General features: G+C 44.4%; 1 protein-coding gene across 1 annotated transcript in view; it reads right to left on the reverse strand.

Annotated features, from left to right (window-relative positions):
• The window catches only part of SUSD6 (sushi domain containing 6), an 81,889-nt gene that overhangs the window by 599 nt on the left and 56,605 nt on the right, over positions 1-24,685 (reverse strand). Inside the window, exons 5-7 of the mRNA XM_082485640.1 lie at positions 6,618-6,815; positions 3,454-3,592; positions 1,764-2,185 (exon numbers count right to left, since the gene is read on the reverse strand). Of these exons, the coding sequence (XP_082341766.1) occupies positions 1,764-2,185; positions 3,454-3,592; positions 6,618-6,815 (759 nt within the window). The remainder of the gene's footprint in view (positions 1-1,763; positions 2,186-3,453; positions 3,593-6,617; positions 6,816-24,685) is intronic.

A 24,685-nucleotide genomic window follows, 5' to 3' on the forward strand; every position in this document is an offset into this window, starting at 1 on the left:
ACTTTTGCAGTTCAACACACACCAAAAAAAACACACCCCACTGTTGAAAGCAAGACAGGCTCCCATTTCCATAATGTTATAATGCAGTGGTCTTCCTGTCATCACAACACAACAGAAGGGACCTCTAGAGGGCTCTGCTCCAATCTGCCCTGGAGAACAGGACCATCGCCAGCTCCAGCCTTGAAAATCTCCAAGGACAGAGACTCCATCACCTCTGTGGGTGCCCATCTGGTCCTGCACTACTCTCCTAGTGCAAAATATTAACCTAATGCCCAATCTGAACCTGTCAAGTTATAGCTTGGGCCATTGCCCCATATTATATCATCTGGCTGAGAAGAGTTTAGCTTCATAATCTTTTTGACTACCTGTAATCGTAGTCAATTGTTGGCTTGGTCCTCAGCTGCTTCTTCACCAGATGAAAGAAGCCCAGCTCCCTCAGCCACTCCCCACAGCTCCAACAGAGCCTGTCCAGTTTCCCACCTCTCTTGAACTGGGGGTTCCACAAGAAGATACAGTATCCTGAGTAAAGCCTCATCAATGCTGTTTAGGGGAAGGTAATAACTTCCCTTAAGAAAAACATCCCTTCTCTCCCATGACCTCATCAGTCTTAGTCCCTCAAAATACCCAAGACTTGTTTTGTACTGTGACAGGGATGAAGAAATGCAATACTGAATACCAGGACTGAAGAAATGCAACCTCCTCCAGTAGCTGCAGCTTCCTCATCTTTGAGCCATAAGCACAAGCTTTATGGTCTTTCCTGCTGCAAGGGGCAATCTCTACTGTACAATGAGCCTTAGAGGCAATACATGTTTCAAGCAGTGATAAAAATGACACAGCACAGAGGCAACATCCTCCAACTTCTACACTGCAGACATTTTTTGTTAAGCTCCACTTTTGAATTTCTGCTGTTTATGTACTTAAGGTTTAATGCCCATCTCAGGACACGCTGCCATTTCTGTCCTTTAGCAGACATCCCCTTTAACTGATTTTACTGCAAGGGTTCTGGATCGCATTACAGCGGCTATAGGGCTTGACACCATGGAAAGGAGTAGATAGCTCATGCCCTGAGCTATCTACAAGCCAGTTACACTTCTTGCCTAAGACACAGCAGTCTCTGCAGAAGCAACCTTAAGCTGCGGCTTCACATCAGCTCTATCATTGTAACGCCACTCCTTCAGGGCGGAACAGCAGTCAAGAATGCAAGATGCACTGACTGTTTAACAGACTTGCCCCGCTGCCCTGTACAGTAAGTTCAAGCACATCCCTTTTAGGTCTTCTCACATGCCAAGGCTGCGGCACTGTATGCACTGTGGCAGTAAGCTGCCTACTAACACATTCTAAAAATGAAAAAACCCAAGTATCACAAAGGGTTTGTATTCCAAGCATATCCTCCCACTCCCACCAACTTGTTTTCCACAAACACAGCTATTTTACTGCATTTGCACTATGATGCTGGAGACTGGCATTTCTCTGGAAATCCTTTGCTAAGACAAGAGTGAGCAGCACAACCCCAACAGTCTTTCCAGACTGCCCCAGGTTCCCAGCCTGAGAGCACTGCATACTTCAGAAGAAGGTATTAAATACTGCTTGTGCATCTAAGTTGTGAAACATGCCACGGAGACTGGGACAACTCTTCTCAAAAGCTCCTTTGGAGCCTGACATTCATAGGGGCATTCCTTGCCATTTTCATCCTAGGTGGCAGTCAGCCGCAGAACCTACTCTTATAGGGGTCTCATTCAGTGCTCCTTGCCCAAGTCACGTACCATCTGTGTATTCCTCGGAGGAAGTGAGTGATAAAAGGCTCTGTATGTCACTGCTTTCTGAATCTTGGACCTCTTTTTGTACAGGTCTACTGCTAGCCATGCCAGCTACCCAGGAAGAGGTAGCAGCCTGATGCACAAGAACAGTTTCAGAGCGCTGAGAGCCACTGGCTTCACACAGTCCAGAATGTCCAGGGGCTTCATCTTCTCTTTCAAAGCTGTTGAGAGCCCCTTGGTCCTGCTGCTGCATCTCTCTGGCTCCGTTCTGCCCAGCTCCCTCTGAGAGCACGATCTGCACTCGGGAGTCTGAGGGTGGAATGCAGTTCCCTGCGCTGCCATACACCGCTTCTTCATAGGATGGCAAGGCCACTTGGACACCATCCACCATGATAGAGACCTGATCTCCAGACACACCTTGGTCTCGCCTCAAAAGAAAAAAAAAAAAAAAAAAAAAGAAACAAAGAGGGAGGGGAGGGGTGGGGGGAAAAAATCAAGTTGAGCAGTTGAGCATTTATATTCTTATATATGTTACTGAGAACTCTAGTAACCTCCCACAGCAGAACTCTAATGCTCACCATTGACTTACTTAGGGGAGAACAGACAGAAACGTGAATGGTGGTTTAACAAGGTCAAGCAATCATGGCCTTGCAACCCTACTGTGAATTGCCATAAACATGAGCAGGGGCTGTAATTCACAGTGGCCGGTAGATTTAGCAGCAAGAGCTGAAAAGGTTACAATGCCTCCCACCTCACCTGCCTCCATAGCTAAATCTGACAAAGATCATGACTCAGAGCCCTCCACTGTCACAGCCTGCAGATAAAAAAGAGCTCTGACCACCACTGATTTCAGGTCGTTATACTGCTATATTCTGCAGCACCCAGCGCCGCTGCCTGTTCTGCCACCTTTGCTGCTGGTGAGATAACCTCTGGCAGGGTGGGGCAGACAGCTCTTAAGCTGGCACAGTGTGAATCACCTAGGCTCATGAGTCAGAGTCCCGAGATTGAATTTTTCTTTTCCAGTGTTTTGGACTTCTTCAGAAAAGGGCACACTCCAGACCCTCACCTCTCAGCCTCCCCGCTGCTGGACAGCCATGTGTCTGCTCTTATTTAAGGAGTACAAGAAGTTGGTTTGGAAGAGAGAGTCCACAGTGGCTTTGTTGACCTCAGCTGGCATCAGTGTTACGGCTGAGTCCCTCCCCTCATCTACAAACCCAGGCCAGGAGGGTTCTCCTTCCATAGCAAGGAGCAGTGGCAGATTTGCACATGTATCTTATCAGCAGTACTATCAGAATTTGTGTCCATAGGATCTCGCAAACAGACTAGGGAAGATACATACATATGCCCAGACACAGCCTTTGGCAGCTATCCAATGCTAGAAGAGGCAGGAGATTGATCTATAGCCAGATTAACAGCGATCATAACTTTTTCACATTCAAGGCCATGGAAAAATAGCAAGGAAACCACTCATCAGATGGCATATTAGAACAGGGACTCCAGCTGGGTATTGCAGACAACTATTTCAGACTACCGCTGGACCATGGGGCAGAGGTGCCACTCAGGTGATTAAAGCAGGAGCAGAGAAGTGAGGAGTTAAGTTGCTCCAAAATGAAGGCCTAAACCAAGTACCTTAATAGGTTTCTGTTGCAAAGAAACAGGACACCTCTCAGCCCCTCCGAACCCCAGCTACACTTACCTGCTATGATGGAATGACTTCAGCTTTGGCTGCAGCAAAACAAACAGCACAACTAAGAGCAGAATCAGGGCAACGGAGCTTGCTGTGGAGGCTACTATGGACAGTGTGGGTACTCCAATTGTTGGGGGGGAGTCCTTTTCTACAAAACCAAGAGGAACACAAGGTAAAATGATCCACTCCCTTAAATCACTGCATAGGGAAGAAAAAACAGCCAGACTGCCTGCCCTCAGGAGCTGTACTTGGTGCACATGTGAGGAGCCCAAGTTTTCCACACAGTCAAGGCACACCAGCTATCTCTTACAGAGGACAGTTCAGATCTCAAGCTGATACCTCTCCACCAGCTGTAAAGGGAATCTAAAACAAAATATGCACATACAAGGGTCCTTGGGAAAAACACAAGGCAAACAGAAAAGCAGTGCAAGCAGGTGAGGGGAACTGACAGATGGTGGTAAGGGTCATGTTATATATAGATCTGGCTGAGCAAAAGCTAAAAAACATCCTGATGTCATCAGCAAGTCCAATAATTGTCTAGCACAATAAGCAGGATATTTTAGGCCAACCAATAGGAAAAGTTCCAAATAATGGGTTTTCTTGGCTAACGGAACAGTCTCCCAAAGGAAGGGGTGGAAGTCACCTGGCTGGGTATATTTAAGACGCAACAAGTATTCAGTTTCACTCTCACACAAACACATGCCAAGGAACAAAGAAGGAAGGCAGATGTTGCTTCAGGATGCTGAGTTTTCAGTGTTAGATACATGTGCTCTGTTCACGTTACTCCTTCTTATCCCTCCTCAACTGTGCTGTGTGACTGTATGGGAACCAGTTTGGCTTTTAAAGGTCCCTTGCAAGACAGAAATAAATTCGGAGTGGAGAGAGAGTGGCCTGGAGTTGGTATTGCTAAGCACTGCATATCATGCCTAGAATGCTACGCTAGTCCTTTCACCTCCCTAGAGCAAATAACTGGTGGGATATATGGTGCCTCTGTCCCGAATTAATGTCTTTGGTAGAGATCTGAAAAACCTCACTTCCCCATCAGCAAATACTAGCATGCATTTCACATTCAAGACATTCCCATGTATCAATTCCCCAATTCCTTTTTGCTACATTCAACACATTCTTTGGGAGCACAGGTCTCAAACTGCAGGGGGATGCAGGACACATCTGCAGGTAGGGATAAGGGTAAGAAGAGCATGCAAACAGAAGAAAAAAGCTGGAAGACCACTGTTTTTAAGACTACAGCCTGAAATCTATGCCCAAAAAAGGCACATAAGCTGAAAGCAAGGTTGCATTTTCTGTGTCTTCTCTTGAGGACAAAGCCATTGGTTTAGTTGTTTCAAACTTGTTTTCCTGAAATTTTTGAGAAGCAGCTTGACCTCTCCCCAGGGAAAAACAATGTTTGGTACGTTTTTCCCTATGGCAAATAGGGTTGAGTAAGGATTTCCATTTTCAACATTACTCAGGGCACTGAGTACGCTGACAGGGAAGAGGGTAGGCAAATAGAGGTGCTCCATTTTCAGCATCAGTACCCAATGCTGTAAAACTGCTCACTACCCAGACTACACTCCAGCATGTTCACCATCTCATATTCCAACAAGATGCTCACTAACTCATACAATAAACTGGCAAAAGGCTATGGGGCTGACAGGTGCAGAGCTACACAAAACATCTGATAACCGCTAGGGATTTCACTTACTCTATATGGAGCAGGTGGGATCTTATCCATTACCATTCATTTTAAGACCTACTGCCTTTCACTCTACAGTTACCCACCTCCTCCTCCTCCTTTCAGCCCTGTGAAAGAGACCCATCAGTTAAACCTCAGCTGTCTCTGACCCTGACCAGTTGTTTCAAAGCCTGTGCTGTGAAAGTAATGGCTTTTTCACTGGGTCAGACTTTTACAGCCCCGTATTTTTGATAAGGCCACTGATCCTTCAGGATGCTAAAGAAATCTCAGGGATTGCTGCTCAGCACAACACAGTCTCTTCAGCCCTGATGTAGACCAAGTGCCACTGTGCAGGAATGCAACCCAGGGAATAACACCTGAAATAGCACAGCTTTGTTCTCCAGCCTGGGTGCAGCAAGAGGAAAGGGGACCACTATGGAAAGGAAGTTTACTCCGAATTTGAAAAGCCTGTTCAGGATCTAGTTGCTGCCAGGTAAACTCCCAGTTCCTTTCCTTATACAACATAGGAAGGGGCTATTGGAGTGGCTGTGAGACACTGAGAAGACAGTGTCTTTGGGACAGGACAGGACAGGATGTTCCAGAGATCACAGACACACAGTGAGCTCCATAAAGAGCTTGAAGAAGGTTCTTTTCTGTTTCCTTCTAAGCAAGCACATTTTGTTTTGTGGGTTACGAGACTTAATCTGGGAGCATACATATTGCTGACACAGAATGTCTGAGCAGTAAGACTCTATCAACAAGCCAAACTTGAAGAGTGGAGAGAGTTCTCCCTTTATCCAGCATGTATGCTTTTAAAACCAGAAGAGACATAGGCAAACTAAGAGCTGTACGATGAACATTTTCCTGCAAACCTTTTCACTTTCCTGCTTTGATGGAGGAATTCCTGTTCAGCTGGAAGAGACCCACAAAACAAAAGCTGTCTGCTTCCACTTGGAGAGAAGCAGAAATCATTTGTCAGCAATCTCCTTTCCTGCCAGTACAGTGAAAAGCAGCACCATCGAGCTCTTTGCCACAGGAGGTCAACAGTTAGTTAACCTGTTTGCAAGGAAGACTGGCTCTACATACTCACACACACATGTGCACATACAGGTACACCACTGAGGGAGATGTACTGTCAAACCCATCAGAAGCAAAACCAGACAGCATGGAAAATGCTTCAGTTAGGGTCTCCCCTATTTCTGGGATGAAAGCTGTCAAAATAAGAGGCTCCACATAAGTAACAAGTTGCCTCCTTTATACTCCTTTCCATGGGTTGTCTCTTTGTATGAGGGGCTCTGAGCTCACATCTTGTGGGCTATTATAGAAGAGACATTTCTAATAAAGAGCTGCGTTTGTAAGTTGCGTTTATGAAACTGCTGGAGCAGTGAGAGGCAGCTGTATGGACTTCCTCAGCATCACACTGACTCAGTGTTTAAGGACAATCTGAAAAGCCAATGTACAGGCAATTCTGGCTGTCCCACTGGAGTTGGGGAGTACTCACCTGGGCTAAGCCTGCAGCTGACTTCCATGGCTGGGTTCCACTCTCCATTCTTGCAAGTCAGGTATTTATAATCTCCTTTCAGCATGTAGCCTTCGACGCACAGATACTCTATAACACTGCCTGAAGTCAAAGGGTTGTTGCAGGGGCTAGGGTGGCATTTATAGCCTCCATTCTCAGGCTGTGGTGGCTGGGGACAATCTGGAAAAAAAGACAAAGCATCATGGAGGATATCTAAGAGGAAGACACCTGTTGCACAATAGATTTGGCACATAGGCAGACTTCCACCTACAAACACCCACTAAATTAAGAAACTACCAAAACCGAGAAGAAAGACTGTTACACAACGGCAGAGAACACTGCTCAGTTTCACAGAATCACAGAATTTTCAGAGTTGGAAGGGACCTCTAGAGATATCTAGTCCAACTCCCCTGCTAAAGCAGGATTGCCTAGAGCACATTACTCAGGACTGCATCCAGGCGGGTCTTAAATCTCCAGAGAAGGGGACTCCACAACCTCCCTGGGCAGCCTGTGCCAGTGCTCTGTCACCCTCACCGTAAAGAAGTTTTTCCATGTATTTGAACGGAACTTCCTGTGTACTAACTTGTGCCCATACCTCTGGTATGGGCACACCTCTGGTATGTCTTCTACGATTGCTAAATACTTCTCGTTATCCCAGTAGTACAATCTAGTTGGCAGGCATCAAACTGATGGTATTTTTGAACAGTGACATGTAAGTTTGTCACAAGAGAGATTCCACATGAGAGAGGCCCAGAAAATCCTTGGTGCTATCTTTTCCCCACAGCTGTTTCACTGGAGGCTGGTTCGACCTAACAACCAGGCTTTCCTATTAGTCTGATATGGAAAAAGCATGAGACCTCCTACTGAAACGAATGAAGAATGCAAACACCCCACTGTACCGTGGATACAATATCAAGGTACAGAGCTGTCCCATAAGGCACCCTGGAAGCCTGTGACAGCACACTGATTTTAGCTATTTTGCACAGCTATATCAACAACGGTATGGGGAATAGAGCTTTGTTGCAGTAGGACCAAATACTCTAGCCTATTTTTAAAAAGGAATTAGTTATATTACAAAGATATTTGTAAAAATGCCTCTGTCTACCCATGTGAAGTCTGGAGTGCTGAAGGCACTTTACATTTCTCCTTGCTTCTCCCCTATCCTGAATAATGGGTATAGACATAGCACATGCCAGAAATTTTCTTGTGGAAATTTCAATAGCCATTCAAGTAAAACCAACAAATCACAAATGAGGAAACTGCACAGAAAACAGGATATTTGTATTGCTTAGAATTTCCTCTCCTCTGGCAGGTCATGGCGACCCTGCAAAACAGCTCCAACACCCGCCACTGATGCCACGTATCTGCTTGGCTGAAAGAGGGAGAAATAAATTTTTTTCTTTTTAAATGCACATCAGCTTCCCAAACTCCACAAAAGAAAATATGTCAAAGATCCCTCCTGAGATATGCTGGGGCATGGAAAACCAACCATCCCACCCACCCTATTCCATCACAGCATGGTGATCTAGGCCTGCCCTTAATGCCTAGAGCATGCGTTCCCAGGTTTTACCTCTAAGCACTCCACTTACTGTGGGACAAACAGAGAAAAACAGCTGGGCAAAGTTTAAGTAACTGGATTTTGAGCAAGATTTAAGAAGCAAAAGAAAACTTTAGAGATGTGTTCCACTGGAAAAATTTGTTATGTCGCTGCAGTGCAGGTGACCCTTCAACCTAATCACATGTGTGAATACATCATAGGTAGTGCCTTGTAAATGCCAGTAAACTCAAAGATGAAGTGCTGAGTGAAGCCAAAAGCCTTCTGGTATGAGTTGTGCCAGCTTCATAACTGCAATTCAATTTACTCCTTGAGAGTAAAGGTTAACAGGGGTCTAAGCAGCAGCCTTTCAAGACGACTTTGCTCTTGAGGAGATTTATTCTTAACTAAGCTTCAGAGAAGCCACTGTCCTGTGCCTCATGAGTATTAACTGTTGCCTCTTCTGTCTTTCTTTATTTTTCCTTTCTGTAATAATTTCCCATTTTGTAACTGAGGTTTTAATCCTTAGCCTCATGAGGCTAAAACTTGCTTTCACTTTAAGCTTGTCCAGCACTCAGGATCAGCTGAAGTGACTGACTCATGGCATATTTCCCATTCAGGCACACAGACAAATGACCTGCTTCATCTGCAGCCCAAGAGAGGGGTGTTTCTTGCTAAATTCTAGGGACCTCTCTGAGCACCACAAATATTCTCAGCAGATTAACAGGTACCTCTTCAGGCAATGGTAGAGAATAGAACACTGTGGGGTAAAACCCCTGTTGCCACAGCAGCTGCTGAAACTTAGAGCAGATGGGACAACTTCCCTACATCTTTTTATGCCACAAGAGGCACCTGGAATTGCTGGGGAGCCACACACAGCTTCTCTCTGCTAGCTGGTTGCAGCAAACAGAGTTCATTCCCCCTGTTCTCCCTTCTACTGAGCCATACTCATGTGTGGCCACTGTGCCAGGAGCCCTTTTGGACCAGGCAGCCACTCACTGTTCACTTCCCCTTTTATCGTCAAGTGCCACCTACACTGATGAGGTTTTTGAATTATGTACAAAAATCAGCCAGCCAACAAGAAAGAAGCACTCATTTACATTGCAGCAGTACTCTCTAAGGCTTGGAAATGCCACCACATCAATTACCTACAGAACCCTGCCTTGGCCTCCTCAAGCAAGGGCTTCAGGAGTTGATGTGCAGCTACACAACTGCAGATTGGTTTCCTCCCCACCTCCACAGGCCATTTGGCACAAAAGGAGAGAAACAGCTGATAAGTGTGTTCAGTCAGTTGTCCCTGACTTGTCCTCTTCACACAAGGAAGAGATTGCAGAATTAGTCACCTCCACTATTTTTTCCCCTACCTCCTCAAGTCATTTGTCATCACAGCATCCAAAAGCATCACAAGTATTTTAAAATGTCACCTTCACTGTGACAGAAAAACACTGTTTATGTGCTAGGGAAAAGAGATCTGGATCAGGCAGCCAGTACATCAACACCCTCCACCCTCAACCTGACTGAGCATCTCTGGGCAACCCCAGCGCCCCTGGAAGACCACCTGAACCATCCTTTGCAAGACAGCCTCACGGGAACTGAGCGTCTTGGGGGCCTGCAGCTTTGAAGAGGGCTACTCAACAGTGCTGATCACTTTAAAGATTTCTGGAGGTGGCCCAGGCAAGGGTTGGGTGGGCAAATGACGGACTGGTGCTACCTGAAAAAAAAATAACAAACTGAGGAAGCCAAACACCTCTGCTCCCTGCTGGACCAACTCCCTTTCCCTGGCATCTCTGAGAGCTCAGCACCTCTACAAACCAGGGCCCAGCCCAACACAGGCACCCAGAAAGCTTGCGACAGACAATGCAGCTTTCCAGTAGAGTGACATAAGTTTTCAGTCCCCTCAGCTTTCACATCCTCCATAAGGTGTTTTTTTTTAATTGCCTCTGTATGTGCAGCCTAAATAGGGGCTAACAGAAAAGGTAGAGTCTGATTCTGCACAGCCCTTTATCTCAAACAACAGCAAAGCTTAAGCCCTGAATTTGCAGCACTGGTACACCCATGGCAATACAGAACCAAGTAGAGCAGCCCATTTACCACTTTTGACAGAATAAACTACTGACACACCAGGGGTGAAAAGGGCTGGGTGCCAACTACTGCCTGCTCCTGGCTATGCTCTGTAGCCAGAAGGTGCAGATGGATGGGAATAGCTGCCTGCATGAACTGTTTATTAGCACTCCAGAGCGTGGCTGTATCGTGAAGGTTTGGTACTGGGTTTGGGAGCAGCCTGACCCAGCTCTCCTCGTAGCTCACGCTCCCCAAGCTGCCTGGTTGCATTTAACCCTCAGCAGCATTTGCATGCTGCTGTACGGCCCAGCCCCAGTGTTGCTGTTTGGATATTACTTTGGCACAGTGATGCTTTTTGAGGCATGTGAACTAAACCATGGAGGAGACTTTTTCATCATTTCAGCCCCATTTAAAGCTGGGCGGATTTCAAGGGACACAGAAAAACCCTGACCCCCAGATTTACTTCTTGCAAGTTTACACTGAAGCTTCCCAAAAGGTTACAAAAATTCCTTTAAATCTGTGGGACACTAAGTACATATACTGTAACCATTGACCCCCTTCTCAACAGCATCAGCCTAGACTCACAGTGGTATTGGGTTATATATGAAATGCAAAGAAACATGCAGGAATTTCATCAACTCCCTCCCCGAAACACATGTTCTTAGAAGTATCCCAGACCTTATGAGACATCTTAAAACAAATATTCATGCCAGGCAGGGAAGAGAATAAGAGCAAAGTTACAGAAGTTATCAACTTCCTAAGGGGTTACCAACATCCTAGGCTTGCAAAGTTATTCCCAGCAACTTGATTCATCAAGCTTTGAGGATGCACAGAAACTGTGGTTTTTGAACATTGCAGCACTGTGTGTGAAGGGGGCACAGCTCTACTCCCAAAGGCCCCGTTTCTAAGAGGTACTGAAGTTTATGACATCTCCCGAGACAGCTGGTTCTCTGCCAGCATACACTGCTGGAAAACAGGAAGGAGATAACTGACAAGAAGTCCAAACATTTTGAACACCACTGAACTCTGTTCAGAGGTAAAAAAAGCTGTCATTTCCAGATTGACAGGTAGAAATAAAGTTATGCACTGGAGTTTCTGCAAATGCCATTCCAAAACACTAGGTATTTAATATACATAGACTTTTTTAAACATAAATGAAAAAATATTAAGCTAGTATGCACCTCCATTCAGTTTCCCATCAAATCACCTTTAAGCACCATATTTTTCTCTGTCTAGGTCACATGAGAAAATACTGTCCTCCTTCAAGGAAGGTTAACTGCTCATGTTCTCTGAACAGCTGTTAGCAGCTGGACAATGAAGCAGCACAACACTAAGGAACCTCTTTTTTGTTGCAGCCAGTGTCATCACATTGCACCTTCACCAGCTCCCATTCCCATGGCTCCACTAGTAGTAGCAAGCCCCACTTGCTTTCTCTTATACCAAATTCAGACAGCTGTGAAGGGTTGGAACATGGCTTCTTTTGGAGACAATAAGAGATGTCAGTTGGCCAAACTGGTTAACCTAATCACCAAAGGATGAAATTGATTTTCCGTGCCTTGGCTGAGCTGAAGCTGAGCCATGGTCCTGCATGCTGACCTGATGCAGAGCTACAAAGCATTTCTAACATAATATAAAATGACACAAGAGTAAACCACAGTCACAGATAATGCCACAGATGGAAGTATGTGTCATTTTGTGCGCTGACATAAAAGTGAGGGTTTTACGTACTCAGAACATAAACCACAGTAGATGCACAGTTGAGCCTTGATCTCTGTGGGTGAAATTCACAGATAAGCAGAAGACTTCCAAAGCCCAAGCAGGATGAGCCTGTTGTGGCACAGAACAAGTACCATACGCTCCACTTACACATACCATGTAAGATTAAAACATATTTCAATCTGACTGGATAATTGCCACAGAATTATAAGAGCTCCCCAGTATTGACCTTCCTCGTGCAGGCACAACACTGCACAAGAGGTGACCAAAAGGGACCTCTCTGCTTGGCACTGCACATTTCTTTTTTCAGCTAGTAAGACTCCCAGATCCTAGCAGGGGTCTTACACCCCTTTTTTCTGCACCAAGCACCTGAACTGCATTTCAGTCAGTCACCTCTTTTGCTGGGCAGTCTGACCACAGAGAGATGAAAACCAAATCCTCCTTAACTGAATACATTCTTGTAGAAAAAAACAAACAAACAAAAACCAAACAGAACAAGACAACTACTAATCATCATCTGCTAGAGTGTGTAACCATAGGTTTGTGACTGAGGGAGAACGAACCACTGCATTGCTCACCTGACGCGGGTGCACAGATGGGTATAACATTGCTTAAACAAAGGGATGTTTCGCACTGAACATCCAGTAACATTTCTTGTAGTTCACAGCAAAGCACAAAGGTCACTAAAGCTAGGACAGAAATAGTTTTGACAAATTAAAAATGCTGCTTATATGAGTAAGACCCAAATTCCAGGAACTTTAAGAGGAAGCTGGACTGAGCCTCGGGTAAATTTCTCACTGACTACACAAGTGCTCTAGCATCTTTGACTGTCCTCAGAGCAGTGTCAGACAAAGCTTACATGTCAGCGCTGAAGCATTTTGGAATCAATCTGTGTAGATGATGATTCTTCACCTGGATACCCTGAACATGTGCCCTGTTCAGATATGTTAACATATCTGAACATACCACAGACATACCACAACTTTTGTGAGATATGAAGACTGGAAATGGAAGATCCTAAGCTCTGCTCTTCTTTTTGCTTATCTACAAGATTTACCCCATTTAACTGATATTATCAAGACTCACAGAAGAAAAACATCCCACAGACAGAAAACACCCTCCTGATCTAACAAGATGAACATTCCCCTGGCTAGTCTGGTTAAACCTGTCATGACTGTCTCATGCCAGCATGTCCAGCCTGGTGGATAAACACTGTAAAGCAGAATACGGAAACACCTAGTTAAATTGCCCCAGTATTAAAGGACTATTTCCTTCATGTTGGGATTAGTTCTCTCAGAAGCCTCATCCTAACTTTCGTGTGCTACCTTGACTCCCCTACAGTAGTATTTTTGTAGAGTAGCTTAAAAAAGGTTGTCTGCCTTTAAAGTGTATCTTTTTGTCTCTTTTTGTATCTGCTGTCACACAGGAAGGTTCCCTCCTAGTTGCAGTCACTGCCTTTGCCTATTTACTCTCTTCCAAGTTGTGGTCCAGCGCTCTCCACAGCAGCAAGGAGCACTTCTCCATCCAAGTCTCTGGTTCTCCAAAGTACCATCACCTTTATTCTCTCAGCTAGGACTTGCCACTATCCACAGAAACAGCACATGTAGAATAGCATCCAAAATAAACACAAAGGTATCCCAATCATCCAGTTACTTGTCCCTGCTATGGAGGCCTCTGATTTTCAACTCTGATAATCTGTGTGTCTGCATGTCTTCAGTACAATGGAGGGAACTGCAAAAGATATTACTGACTTCTGGCAAGAACCTTCAAAAAGCCCCAAACTCTCTAAGGCACCCTTCAGAGTAATCCTCCCTCTCTACTCCTCTACTCTTCAACCTGGCTCCTGCCAGAGCTAAATGGGTGGTCTGAAACACCAGCTGCATCTGAACCCCTTCTGCAGAGACTGTGCGTTTTCAGCATCTCAGACCTGAGATTCAGGTTTAATTAACACCATGCTGAAAACAACAAAGCCAGGTTCACTGTTTCCCTCCAGTTAGTGCCCTGAATGGGCTTGCAGCAATAGTTTTGGGTTGTTTGTTTGGTTTTTGTTTTGTTTTGTTTTTTTGGTATTTGTTTGTAAATTCATACACAGGCCTTCAATTTTTTTTTTTTTTTTTTTTTTTTTTTTTTTTTTTTTTTTTTTTACACAATGCTTTTTCACAATAAAACTGTGACAGCCTGATGCAGCCAGACAGAGGGCTAGAAGTTCAAGTCAGAAACCAGCAATAAAGCTCATTTTGGCTTCTAGATGATCTGGCAATTCTAGCAGAGTGCTGCCCATGGATTCTACTCGGGGGTGACACTGAACATTAGTTTCGCCTTAGGAAGCAACTGAATGAATTTGCTAGCAAGAGCTCTGGCCATATTTGCTAATAGGAGAAATTGTTTTCTCTCTTTGCAGAGTTTTAATTCTTGCCAGCAGGGCACTACCCGACCTCTCCACTAATCTCCTGGTTGTTTAGTAAGGCAATAAGGAAACAATTTACCCCTCCCTTAGCCCAGTTCTTGGTTCTCTTCTATTTATTGGATATACTCCCAGCCTCTGTCACCAGTACTCAGAGAAGCATGAATGTGACCCAACCAGATAATAGCGTCACTACTGTCCTTAGCCAGAGCCATAGGGTAACCAGCCAGAGTTGCCAAACTCACTTAGCAGCTTCTCGAGCAACAATAAAGGCAACACATCAGCCTGCCTGCAGACAGACTACAGTGCCTCAGCTTACACCTAACAGGACACACTGTCCAAGTTTTCATGCAAGTAAAACTTTTTTGGCTTTTAAACTTAGCTTTTCCTCCTAGAGAGGTCATTGTCTCAAACCCTCCCACATTTGCTAGGGTAGGACAGATCCCTAATGTGACATATGAACTCAAACCCCACTATATTCCTACTGAAAGAAAAAACTAGAAAAACGGCACCAAAACTAAAGGCATGCATACAACTGGCATACATGCCGTTTTCAACAGCAAGCACTTATTTCATAAACCCTTCCCAAACAGCAGACAGGAAATTCACTGTCCAAGTCAGCTGCTTTTCTCACAAGAACTTCATGCACTATGCCCTGAAGAGTTTGGGTTAAAGGTGGTTTGCTGCCTTGAGGATTAAATAAATAAACAAATATATACCTATTTGATTCAAAGAGCATACACAGCTACCTATCAGGCCACTCTAACCCAAGCCTCCTGCTGCATCGCTCTCTAGGGGAGCGGGGAAAGACCAGCACAGCTGCAGTGACACCGGTGACTGCAGAACAAAAAAAATCCACAAGGTCCTCTTTGGGTCAGGATTTTTTCCTGTTAAACCATGGCCTTCAGTCACACATAACATCTTCTTCTGCCTGAGGCAAGACTGGTGTTTGGCTGCAGGAGTCTTCTGCAGAGAAGGAGATGATGGGGTTGAGGGGGGGAGAAGACTAGGCGGCTTTGCTTTAAGTGTGAAATCAAGACAGGCAGTGTCCTTGTTTTTCCTCTCTCCCCTTGTGCACACGAAACAGCCTATAAACAGCAGAAGTCACTTTCGGAAGCCCCTCCCTCAGCAGCAGCTTGGTTTTAGTAAGAAGCAAGTCTGTATCATTTCATACCCTTTTTAGACTAGCTACGTCAACTAAACACCATCTTTTACCAAAGCAAAAACCACTTCCCCAGGCAGCTGGTCTGCAGAGAAAAAGCACCTACATGGGTTTTGATCAACAGTACTGCCTCTTCCTCACCCACATCTTCCTTCCTGTTGAGAAAGCAATGATAAGGGGATGTGCTTTAGTGGTAGATACAAAAGCAGTCACCTCTACCCACATGCTCCAGCTGATCAGAGCGCCAGCTCCACTTCTGAGTGCTAAATACCTTCAGGTTTTCAACCAGTGATGTTTGCCTGGATGCACTCAAAAGCTTTCAGCACAGCAGCTTCCCACTACTCACCCTCTGCTCCTGCATTGTCCTCCCCAGTCCAAGCATTTGGATTAATACCAATATTAGGCTAGGAAATGGCTCATCAAGTATTCCACAGCTAAATGTCACTGCTTGTAACAGCAGGTCTGTGCTGAACATGACGAGCCACATGCTTTAGGCTGGGGTTTCTCTTGGCAGGCTAGCTCCAAGAAGCACAGCAATGACCTGCTTTGGGAATCATATTTGAAATTCTGCCCTCTCCTGACATCCAGCACCTTGTGGACATTTGGGGGGACATTTTGTAGCCCCCACAAATTCCAACACAAATGTCTCCTACAGGCATTAGAAAGCCTTCCCCCTGGAGGACAGGTGGTCCTTCCCAGTGGAGGTGAAGAATGCTCTGCTCCCCTTGCAGGTAGATTGACATGTTAGTCAGTCATTTGGGGTTGGGGTTTTTTTTTTGCTAATTGCCCACAAGTGTGCTAACCTGTGTGTTTTAACTATATAAATACAGTAGCTGCAGATACAACATCTGAATAAGGATCCAGACTGATGCTATCCTCTGCCAGATGGAAACGGTTGAGAACTCAGTGTGTTTCTAGCCAGAGACAGCATTCACACCATAAAAGACAGATTACCAGATGCCCAGGTTTTCCACTGGTCTGTCATTTCTCGGGTGGAGACGGGGACCGGAACCAGGAGAACAGACTTGGAACCTTCTTTTCAGCACTCTGGCTTTCTCTAGCACACGAGCAGATGGGTCATTTCCCAGAGGGACAAACCCGAGACAGCAGCTGCTGCCGGGGCCCAGTCACAACAGCTGAGGCTAAAGGACCTCTTTATATTTTACTTACAGGAGGCAGAAGTCAATAAAAGGACTCTATTGTGAGCGCACACACTTCTCAAAGACCCTGCCCCTAAAATATTTTAAGCCTTCCTAAAAACACACTGCAAAACATAACTCTCTTTTGGGCTCTGTGTATTAAGCAGAGGCCAAAGTCCACTGAAAAATAAGCTCTCTGTCTGTACTGGCTCCAGATGCTGCTTACTCTGAAGTCAACGACAGAAGAGCAAACTGAGCACGACTGCAGCCTTTACGGGGAAATTACAGTTTCCCTAGCAAGGACATAGTCTGAAGAGGAGGCTTATTTTTCTTTATGTCATAATGCGGGTAAATGAGAAGAAACCAAAGCAAAGAGATTTGTATATATAATCATATAGCTTTGCATTTATATAATTAGACACAAGCACTAACACTGTGTACAGTAACAGGCACCCCTCACACAGCCATCCCATCCACACCAAAGCTGCCTTTTTTTTCCACCCCTCCTTTTTTTTTTTTAGGGCAGGGGAAGAAAAAGGAAGAAAAGAAAAGACTCTAATTGCAGCCTTCCACCGATGCAGTCGCCATCTGGTAACTCAAGAGACACATGGAGCCAAATTATCTTAATTAACATGTTACAACAGTATTTAAAAAAAACCTCTATGCTTATTAAAACTCAGCTGTGATTAGCCAACCATAGAGGAAGCCTGCTAGTGCAACATTAATTATGGGTCTTGTCTGTCTTTCTATTAGAAATATGATTTTTTTTTTTTCCCCAGTGGCTTATCTCTCTCCTAAAAAGAAAACCATTAGCATCAAAGCATACTCTAAAATGCAAATTCTATTTACATTTTACAAGAGTCAAAATGTTTAGGCTATACGAAGCTGCCACTGGTGCTTCTAGAGTGCTACACACTGTCTTAAGACAAAATGTACTTTTTCCTGTCTGTCCTTAGAAAGCTTTGCTTGTCTGACAACTCCCTCTCTCACTGAAATTTTAGCAGAAAAATAAGTTTTATGCTTTTTAAGTTCCTTTCTCCCTCCAAAACAGGAGCACAGACTTTACTGTATGCTAGGCAGGGAAAACCAAGACACAAAATCCAGGGCTAACGAAAGAACCACATCTGTGAAAGGAAGATTTCTGTGATGGAAAACAGCAACCAAAACACAACCACACTCCAGCAGCAGATTTGCCTCCCTAGAAGAGTGCTACTCACTATGACAACCGTATTATTTTCCCTGTAATAATCCCACCTGTAATGCACTCCCCTCAGATACATTCCCAAATGATTCAGCCTGACAGGCCCCAAGACTAACACTGCCAAGTTTTTCAGGCTTGGCTCTGCCTTATCTTTGCACAGGGCTAGCTGCAGCGAGGCTCTCATCCGTGCCGGGCATTCTGGACATCAGGATAACACCAAATCATAAGACAAAAACCTGGTGCTTTCAAACAAAGCCAGGATTGATAAATTAATTCTGGAAACATTAACGATGACGGGGAAACAAACCAGGAACAACTGCAGAAGTGCTTTTAAGATCTTCTGATAAAGCAATCTTATTGTTGCACACACACAAATAAATAAGGAAATAACAATTGCTGTTGGTGATGTATGTGGAAGCTCATGCAGCTTCCTCAGGTCCAATAAGGATGAAGACCAACTGACTGGTACTTTACAGCGTCCCATATTGCCAAGACAGTATAAACAATTTGCATCTGGGCTGCAGTTGGAGCCAGTGGTACAGTGGTTCCAGAACATCTAGTTTAATACAGAAACCTGCTGTCCCCCGCGGGCACAGCACAGATTTCCAAGTGGCACATGTTCCATTTGCTTTTGTTTTCCAAGGCTGCTTTCCGGCCTCCCTGTGCCTTCTTCCAACCACCTCATAATTACTTCCACGTGTTCAGAGAAGGAAATTAAGTAAGTGCTGTAACAACACTTCATATAATCAGCAGGGTCCCAGATTCTACTTGTGAAATCCAAACCCACTGTCATAAGTAGCACCCAGCTAGTTTTGTGGGTTCCCCCCCTGCCAAAAGTTTGATTAAGAGGGTCCCCTGAGAAAGTTGCATATGGTTTGAAATTCTGATTAAGAAATGTAAGGAGTCCAAAAGTGTTTGCTGCACTGGGCAGAGGCAGCTAACACTCATCGGGGCCTCTCTTCCTCTCACTGGTAGCTTATCCGATTCTAAATCTTACGTTATATTGCAACAAGGATATCGTCTCACAAAGGAACAGGCAGCTGCGCAGGAACTTAGAGCACCTACTGTGTAGAGGCAGGTTAGTTGAAAAGGTATTAGCACGGCATTTGAACTCCAGTAACATCCATCGTCCCTGATTACTGGTGCTAATTTTAAACTTCAGCTTCACTCTTCATTCACTTCTTCTTGTCCCTGCTCTCCTCTTTCCAGAAACATACAAAACTAAAAGTGTGTCTTAATTCAGAGGAAACCTGCACATTTACCCTGCTGTTTCCTAAGAGGGTTTTCAATTTGGATATAGTAATACCTCACAGCTATCTTTGTAGAAGTCTGACACATGCTGTGGGCTCTGGTCTCAGGAAAACCATCCAGCTCTTCAGCAAAAACAGTAAGACACAATAGGAAAAAGCATAACTATCAGATGTTCATGCTGATTTTGGACACCAGGTTTTGATAGGACAGAGATGACTGATACATGCTAACTGGTCTGTAAGTCCTGACTGAAATAAATGCAGCCCCTCTATTGACGCTAGGTGAGGACATAGGGGAAACATGCCTCCAGGATACAGCAGTGCAAAACTCATCTCTACCAGCAAGTGACAAAAGACCTGCAATTTAGCAGTGCCTCAGGAGGCTTAACTTGCTTGTAGATTTCCATATGACTACAGAACACTTCCACTTCCTAAACTTCAACCTAGTACAACCCTTCAACCCCTGTTGTGGGCTCCAGCATGGCAACTCAAGCACTGCATGACACCTCACCTGGCTGGTAACACTAACAGCAGTAGGAATCCATCGCTCTCCTTCAACTGGGAGGTGGAACTCAGGCAGTCACCACCAACCTACACAGCACTCAGCTCCCCCTTACCCAAGAGGCCAGCTCGTGGCTACCTTCTGCTATGGTTCATTCTGAGACTTGACACAGGTCATTGCACAGTCATGAATCTGCTCAAGAAGCAGTCTTAGAGTTTAGAAAGGAGCTCTGTCTTCTTACACATGCATAGAAAGGTCCCTGCACTAGCCAAGTAACTTTAAAGCTCTGCCCTGGTAAGCCTCCTTCATTCACTAATGAGCCTTTCGCAGTTGATTCATTTTTCATCCTTTCAGCAGCAGCAGCTGCTGTTGCCTCTGACTCAGCCTATCCCAAAAGTACTAATTTGGAAGTTTGGCCAAAGCTGATCTAGTAATGGCATGCACACAGGAGATCGCTTTGTGCTAAGCGTGGAAACCGAACTGGGAAGCTCACAGCCCTATGTTACTGAAGTTTCCTTCTGCGGTACCTCTATGGACAGCTTTGCTAGGGAAAGGTGGGTAAGGACAGCAATCCTGAAACCTCAATCTGATACATCAACATACTCTGGAGAACACTTTTTCATCCTGCCATGCCATTTCTCTTCTGACCTTTGGCTCTGTTCAGGACCATTGAACATATCAGAATCTAATATCTGGGCAGATTTGTTTATCCTTTAAGACTGACTCATCTCTTTCACGGGACTTGTCACAACAAGCACTCAAAACATTTACCACCGGCTGGGCAGAACTACAAAGAGTTATTAGTCCTGTCTCACTGGAAAGCCTCTCGTAAGCACACTTCATATTTTCACTCTAGATGTGGTTAGGTTAGCTGTAAATATTAAGTCATATTTTCTGCCAGCTTTACAGCAGCTCAGCATCGCAAGCAACTTCTCTGCAGAGCCTGGCAGCAAAACAAAAATAGCCCAACTTGAACCCTCATCAAGTCAAACTATTCAAAGTGGGAGGCACCTCAGACTACAGCAACAGAAGTACTCCACATGCCAAACCTAGCTTTTCCAGCGACCACAAAGTCTTAGAGCCTCCCAGTTATACTGCAAGTTCAACCATTCTCAGCTACATTTTCTAGAGCTGATCTGCTGATACAGGCTCAATAGAGACTCTAATTCAAAAGCTGTAAGACACAGAGTGAAGTTGAAAAAAGAAGCTTCAAAGAGAAGTAAGAAGTTTCTTCTACTGAGAAGAGCTAGATATGATACACCTTCCTAAATTGCTGAGAGCTAGCAAGGCAATAGTAGGAAAGGTGGTGTCAGACCCTGTATAACCTGTACTGAAACTTAACAGCTACTCAGTATGCGGTCTTCTCTGTTTACTGGCAAGGCAAGTAACTGGAGAGTGTTTTTTGGAAAGAAGGGAGGTAACCCAGTGAAGCTATCAGCAAGCTTGCTTCGTGACTAGAGCGTGACTAGCAAGTGGCATCGAGGTCTGGTGGGATGCTGCTGCTACTTTGATTTACTAGTCACAGAAGACACCATCAGTTCTGGCAGAACAGGCAGTCCCACGCATTCCACCCACTGGGGTGGAATTCTGCTGGAATTCTGCTGGGGATCAAATGGCACATGGAAAGTAAATGGCAACTCAGTATAATCTTTACAAATGCAGTGTATAAAAGAATTCAGATTTTCAGCCACCTCCTTTCAGAAGACTGTCTCATTATACAAATGTAATAGCTTCAAAGTGTTTGTTTTTATACCTCTATTTTCCCAGTACCTACCAACAGCTCTAAGCAACTCAATGGATATGAATTAGCAAATTGCCTAACAAGATGTATTAGCAAATTGTCAAAAGCATACCTAGCAGCAAACATGAAATCTTCCTTTCTGTACTTCCAGCTCCTCACCCCAAACACCCACAGGGTAAACAAAGCCCAACTGAAACAAGCCAGGATTGGGAAACCGTTCAAAAAACAAGCTCCTTTCACAGCTGGCAAGAAAAGTGTTCAGAGAAGATGTGTAGAAGGAGTTTTCACCCTTTGAAATACTACTTTCCCTTTGATGCTTTCACTACAGCCATTGGAATCAAAGCACAGGCAAGTCAAAATATCCATCTGAAAAAGCACGTAATAAAAAAAGGTTAGAGGTAGCAACTGCCATGCCAGGACCCATTTGTATCCCTAGATGCCTGACAACAACATAAGAAGAGATTAAATACCATTCCTTCCATTTGACATAAAAAAAGATTATAAAACATACAACCCAAAACCCCACAGTATATCTATTTTCAAAACAAAATGTTCAGGAAAGAGACCAGATCTCCTCAAGGACAGCTAAACTGCAGTCCTGCATCTCTACACTTCACTGCTTTTGAGCAACAAGAAATACAAGACTGTATGTATTCTTTGCTTCTTATTTGTATTCCCTGGTAACCTAGACAGATTCTTTGTTCTGTAACAATTAAAATACCAATTTAAATCTTTAAGAAAGCAAACACACTCATAATGCTTTATTATGGGTTTGCTTTTGCTCCTTTCCTGGTGTTTTTGGAGCACAGCTGGCCTGACAGATGCTCAAGAGCCTTGGAGACACACAACCCTACTGCCACAAAGCCAGCCAAAACCCACCCCATCACTGACTGAGAGGTTTATGGATCTTTACATCAGAGGCTGAAGTTTTGAAGTGGGAGACCGCAGCTTAGTGGCCAGGACTAAGGCCTAGCCACAAGGGACCTAGGCCTAGAGACACGCTCCACCACCAGCTCACCTGAAGTTTTGCCTCCCTGCCTCAGCTTCCCTTTTCAGAGAACTTTTCTGCCTGCTTTTGTGAATGTGTGGTTTTAGGTAGTCTGGAGAGCCCAATGTGATCATTTAAGGGCCCTTATCACCAATGTAATTAATTTCAATGACAAAGATTTACAGATGAATTTGACTGCTTTAATATTTGTGTCATCTTTCTCTCTATGAGGAAAGCCAACCCAGGTGCAGGATTTCACAGTTCAGTAGTTCTTCCCCACACGCCTCTGTGGCCAGGAACTTACTTCAGCCTTCATTGCCATAAACAGGACTAACACATGGCTAGGGACACATATGCTGCACTACCATCTTGCAGTGTTACCGTCTGGTTTTAACTCAACAAGGCTCCTTTTGTGCCAGCTGGTTCTTGTTATTTGTGACATTTCATTAAGATTCATTTATTGTTTTGAGGTACTTATTGGCTCAGCTCTGTCAAGTGGCTTCCTTCAGCTACATCTTATCCATACATCATCATCAGTCATGCCAGAGCAGTTCTTGCTAAACCAGCAAGAGTATTTCTCAGGGCAACATACAGCTAACAGAACAACAACAGTGTGAAAATGAGTTTTGGCTGCATAAAGTACCCAGAACCACACCTCGACGATAGCATTTTACCTGCATCACTCTTGACTTTGACAGGCAAAGCCTGAATGATACTATTATCATTTCTTGCCAGCCAGACCTTGGGGTCGAGGACACTGCCTTATTGAAAAGAAACTGTTGCAGGCCATATTCTTCAAGACAACCCAGTTGATTTGCAGATGCTGTTGCAAAACTTTGTTTCCTTAAATACCAGAACCACCAAAACAACATGAAACCATTGTCATTGCTTTTTGTCCTATGCACTTTCCAGCAAGCATTTACAGCATCAAGTTGGAAAAATTTCAAGTCCCTCTCCAGCTTCTTACACTTTTACCTTCTCCTTCCTAAGTCCTACTGCTCATCTTCACAGCCATCTTCCATCAAACATGCATGAGAAAATTCCTGCTCAGCTCCAGCATTCCCTCAGACAATAATTTCAACTCCTGTTTCAACTACCTAGCTCCATAAAAGAGAAAGTGTAGTTAGCTGGGGGGTTGGGGTCTGTGCTGTTTTTGTTTGGGTTTTGCTGTTGTTTTGATTTTTGGTTTTGTTGTTTGTTGTTACGGGTTGGTTGGTTTTTTAAGCATTTACCTGTAAGGACAGTTTTTGTATGTTTCAGTGATATTTATTTGCTCCTGTGTAAATTGTCAATCTTGCAGGACAACATTTCAAATTTGGTTTCAAGAGGTGCAGAACCACCCTGTCTTCACTAGGAGAGACAGAAGACTTATCAGAATGAAATGCTAACTTTTACATTATAAAATGTCATTATAATAACTCAATTCTATGATATTCTGAGAAACAGGATGAGGCGAGAGGGCCAGATTACTCCAAAAGACAAATAATAGTTTAAAGGAAAGATTTTAATTTTTTTTTTTTTTAGGTTCATAATTCCCTAGAACATAGAAATTCCTTCCAGTACTCCAGTCAACGCAGAATACATCTCATATCTATAGACACTGATCTAGCAGACAGATTTCACAACCACCTTCTTCTGACTCAGACTTTGGAATGGAAACATTAAGCAAGCACAACCAAGACAGTAGGAGAAGTTATAGCCCGTCAGCTAAAAAACAACAACATAATCTTTCTCAAACCCTGCAAGAACAAAGCAGTTTCAAGAAGTTTCTTACACACAACAAGAGCATTTCAGATGCTCCCCAGGGAAGAATGCAGTAGAGGAAGCTGTTGCAGCACGCCTGAATGCTACAGGAAGTGCTCTGCTGAGCACAAATGGGGGGAAAATTCATGAGCATTCCCATCTTCTGCAGAGCTGGGGCCAGAGCTCAGAGGAACGCTGAGAACACCCTGGGGAGCCCTCACACTCACACAGCTGGACCCAGATCTGCCTCCCACATCATCACATGAACGCATGTGGTAGGCAGCGAGTGTCCAAATCCCAGCTCTTCGTCAGTATCAGTGCTCCCATAATACCCCTCAACCCAGGGGACAAAAAAAAGAAAACCACACACATCTGTTTTTTTTCCAGTAAGAGTGCTTAAACTATCAAAAGCTTAAGCTAGGGGAGGGCAGAGGTTATGTTATTCTTTTTCTCTATGTTCTCTCACCAGAGGCCTCAGTGTTACTACCACAGCAGAGTAGAGGGATTTCCCTTCCTCTACAGATCCCGCTGCTGGACCTGCCTTACACACACCTTACCAGTTGTCACTAGGCTTCTGCCCACGAAGCCTGGCGTCAACCAGACATCTAC

Source organism: Vanellus vanellus (genome assembly GCF_965231255.1).
Source record: "Vanellus vanellus genome assembly, chromosome: 6".
Taxonomy (NCBI): domain Eukaryota; kingdom Metazoa; phylum Chordata; class Aves; order Charadriiformes; family Charadriidae; genus Vanellus; species Vanellus vanellus.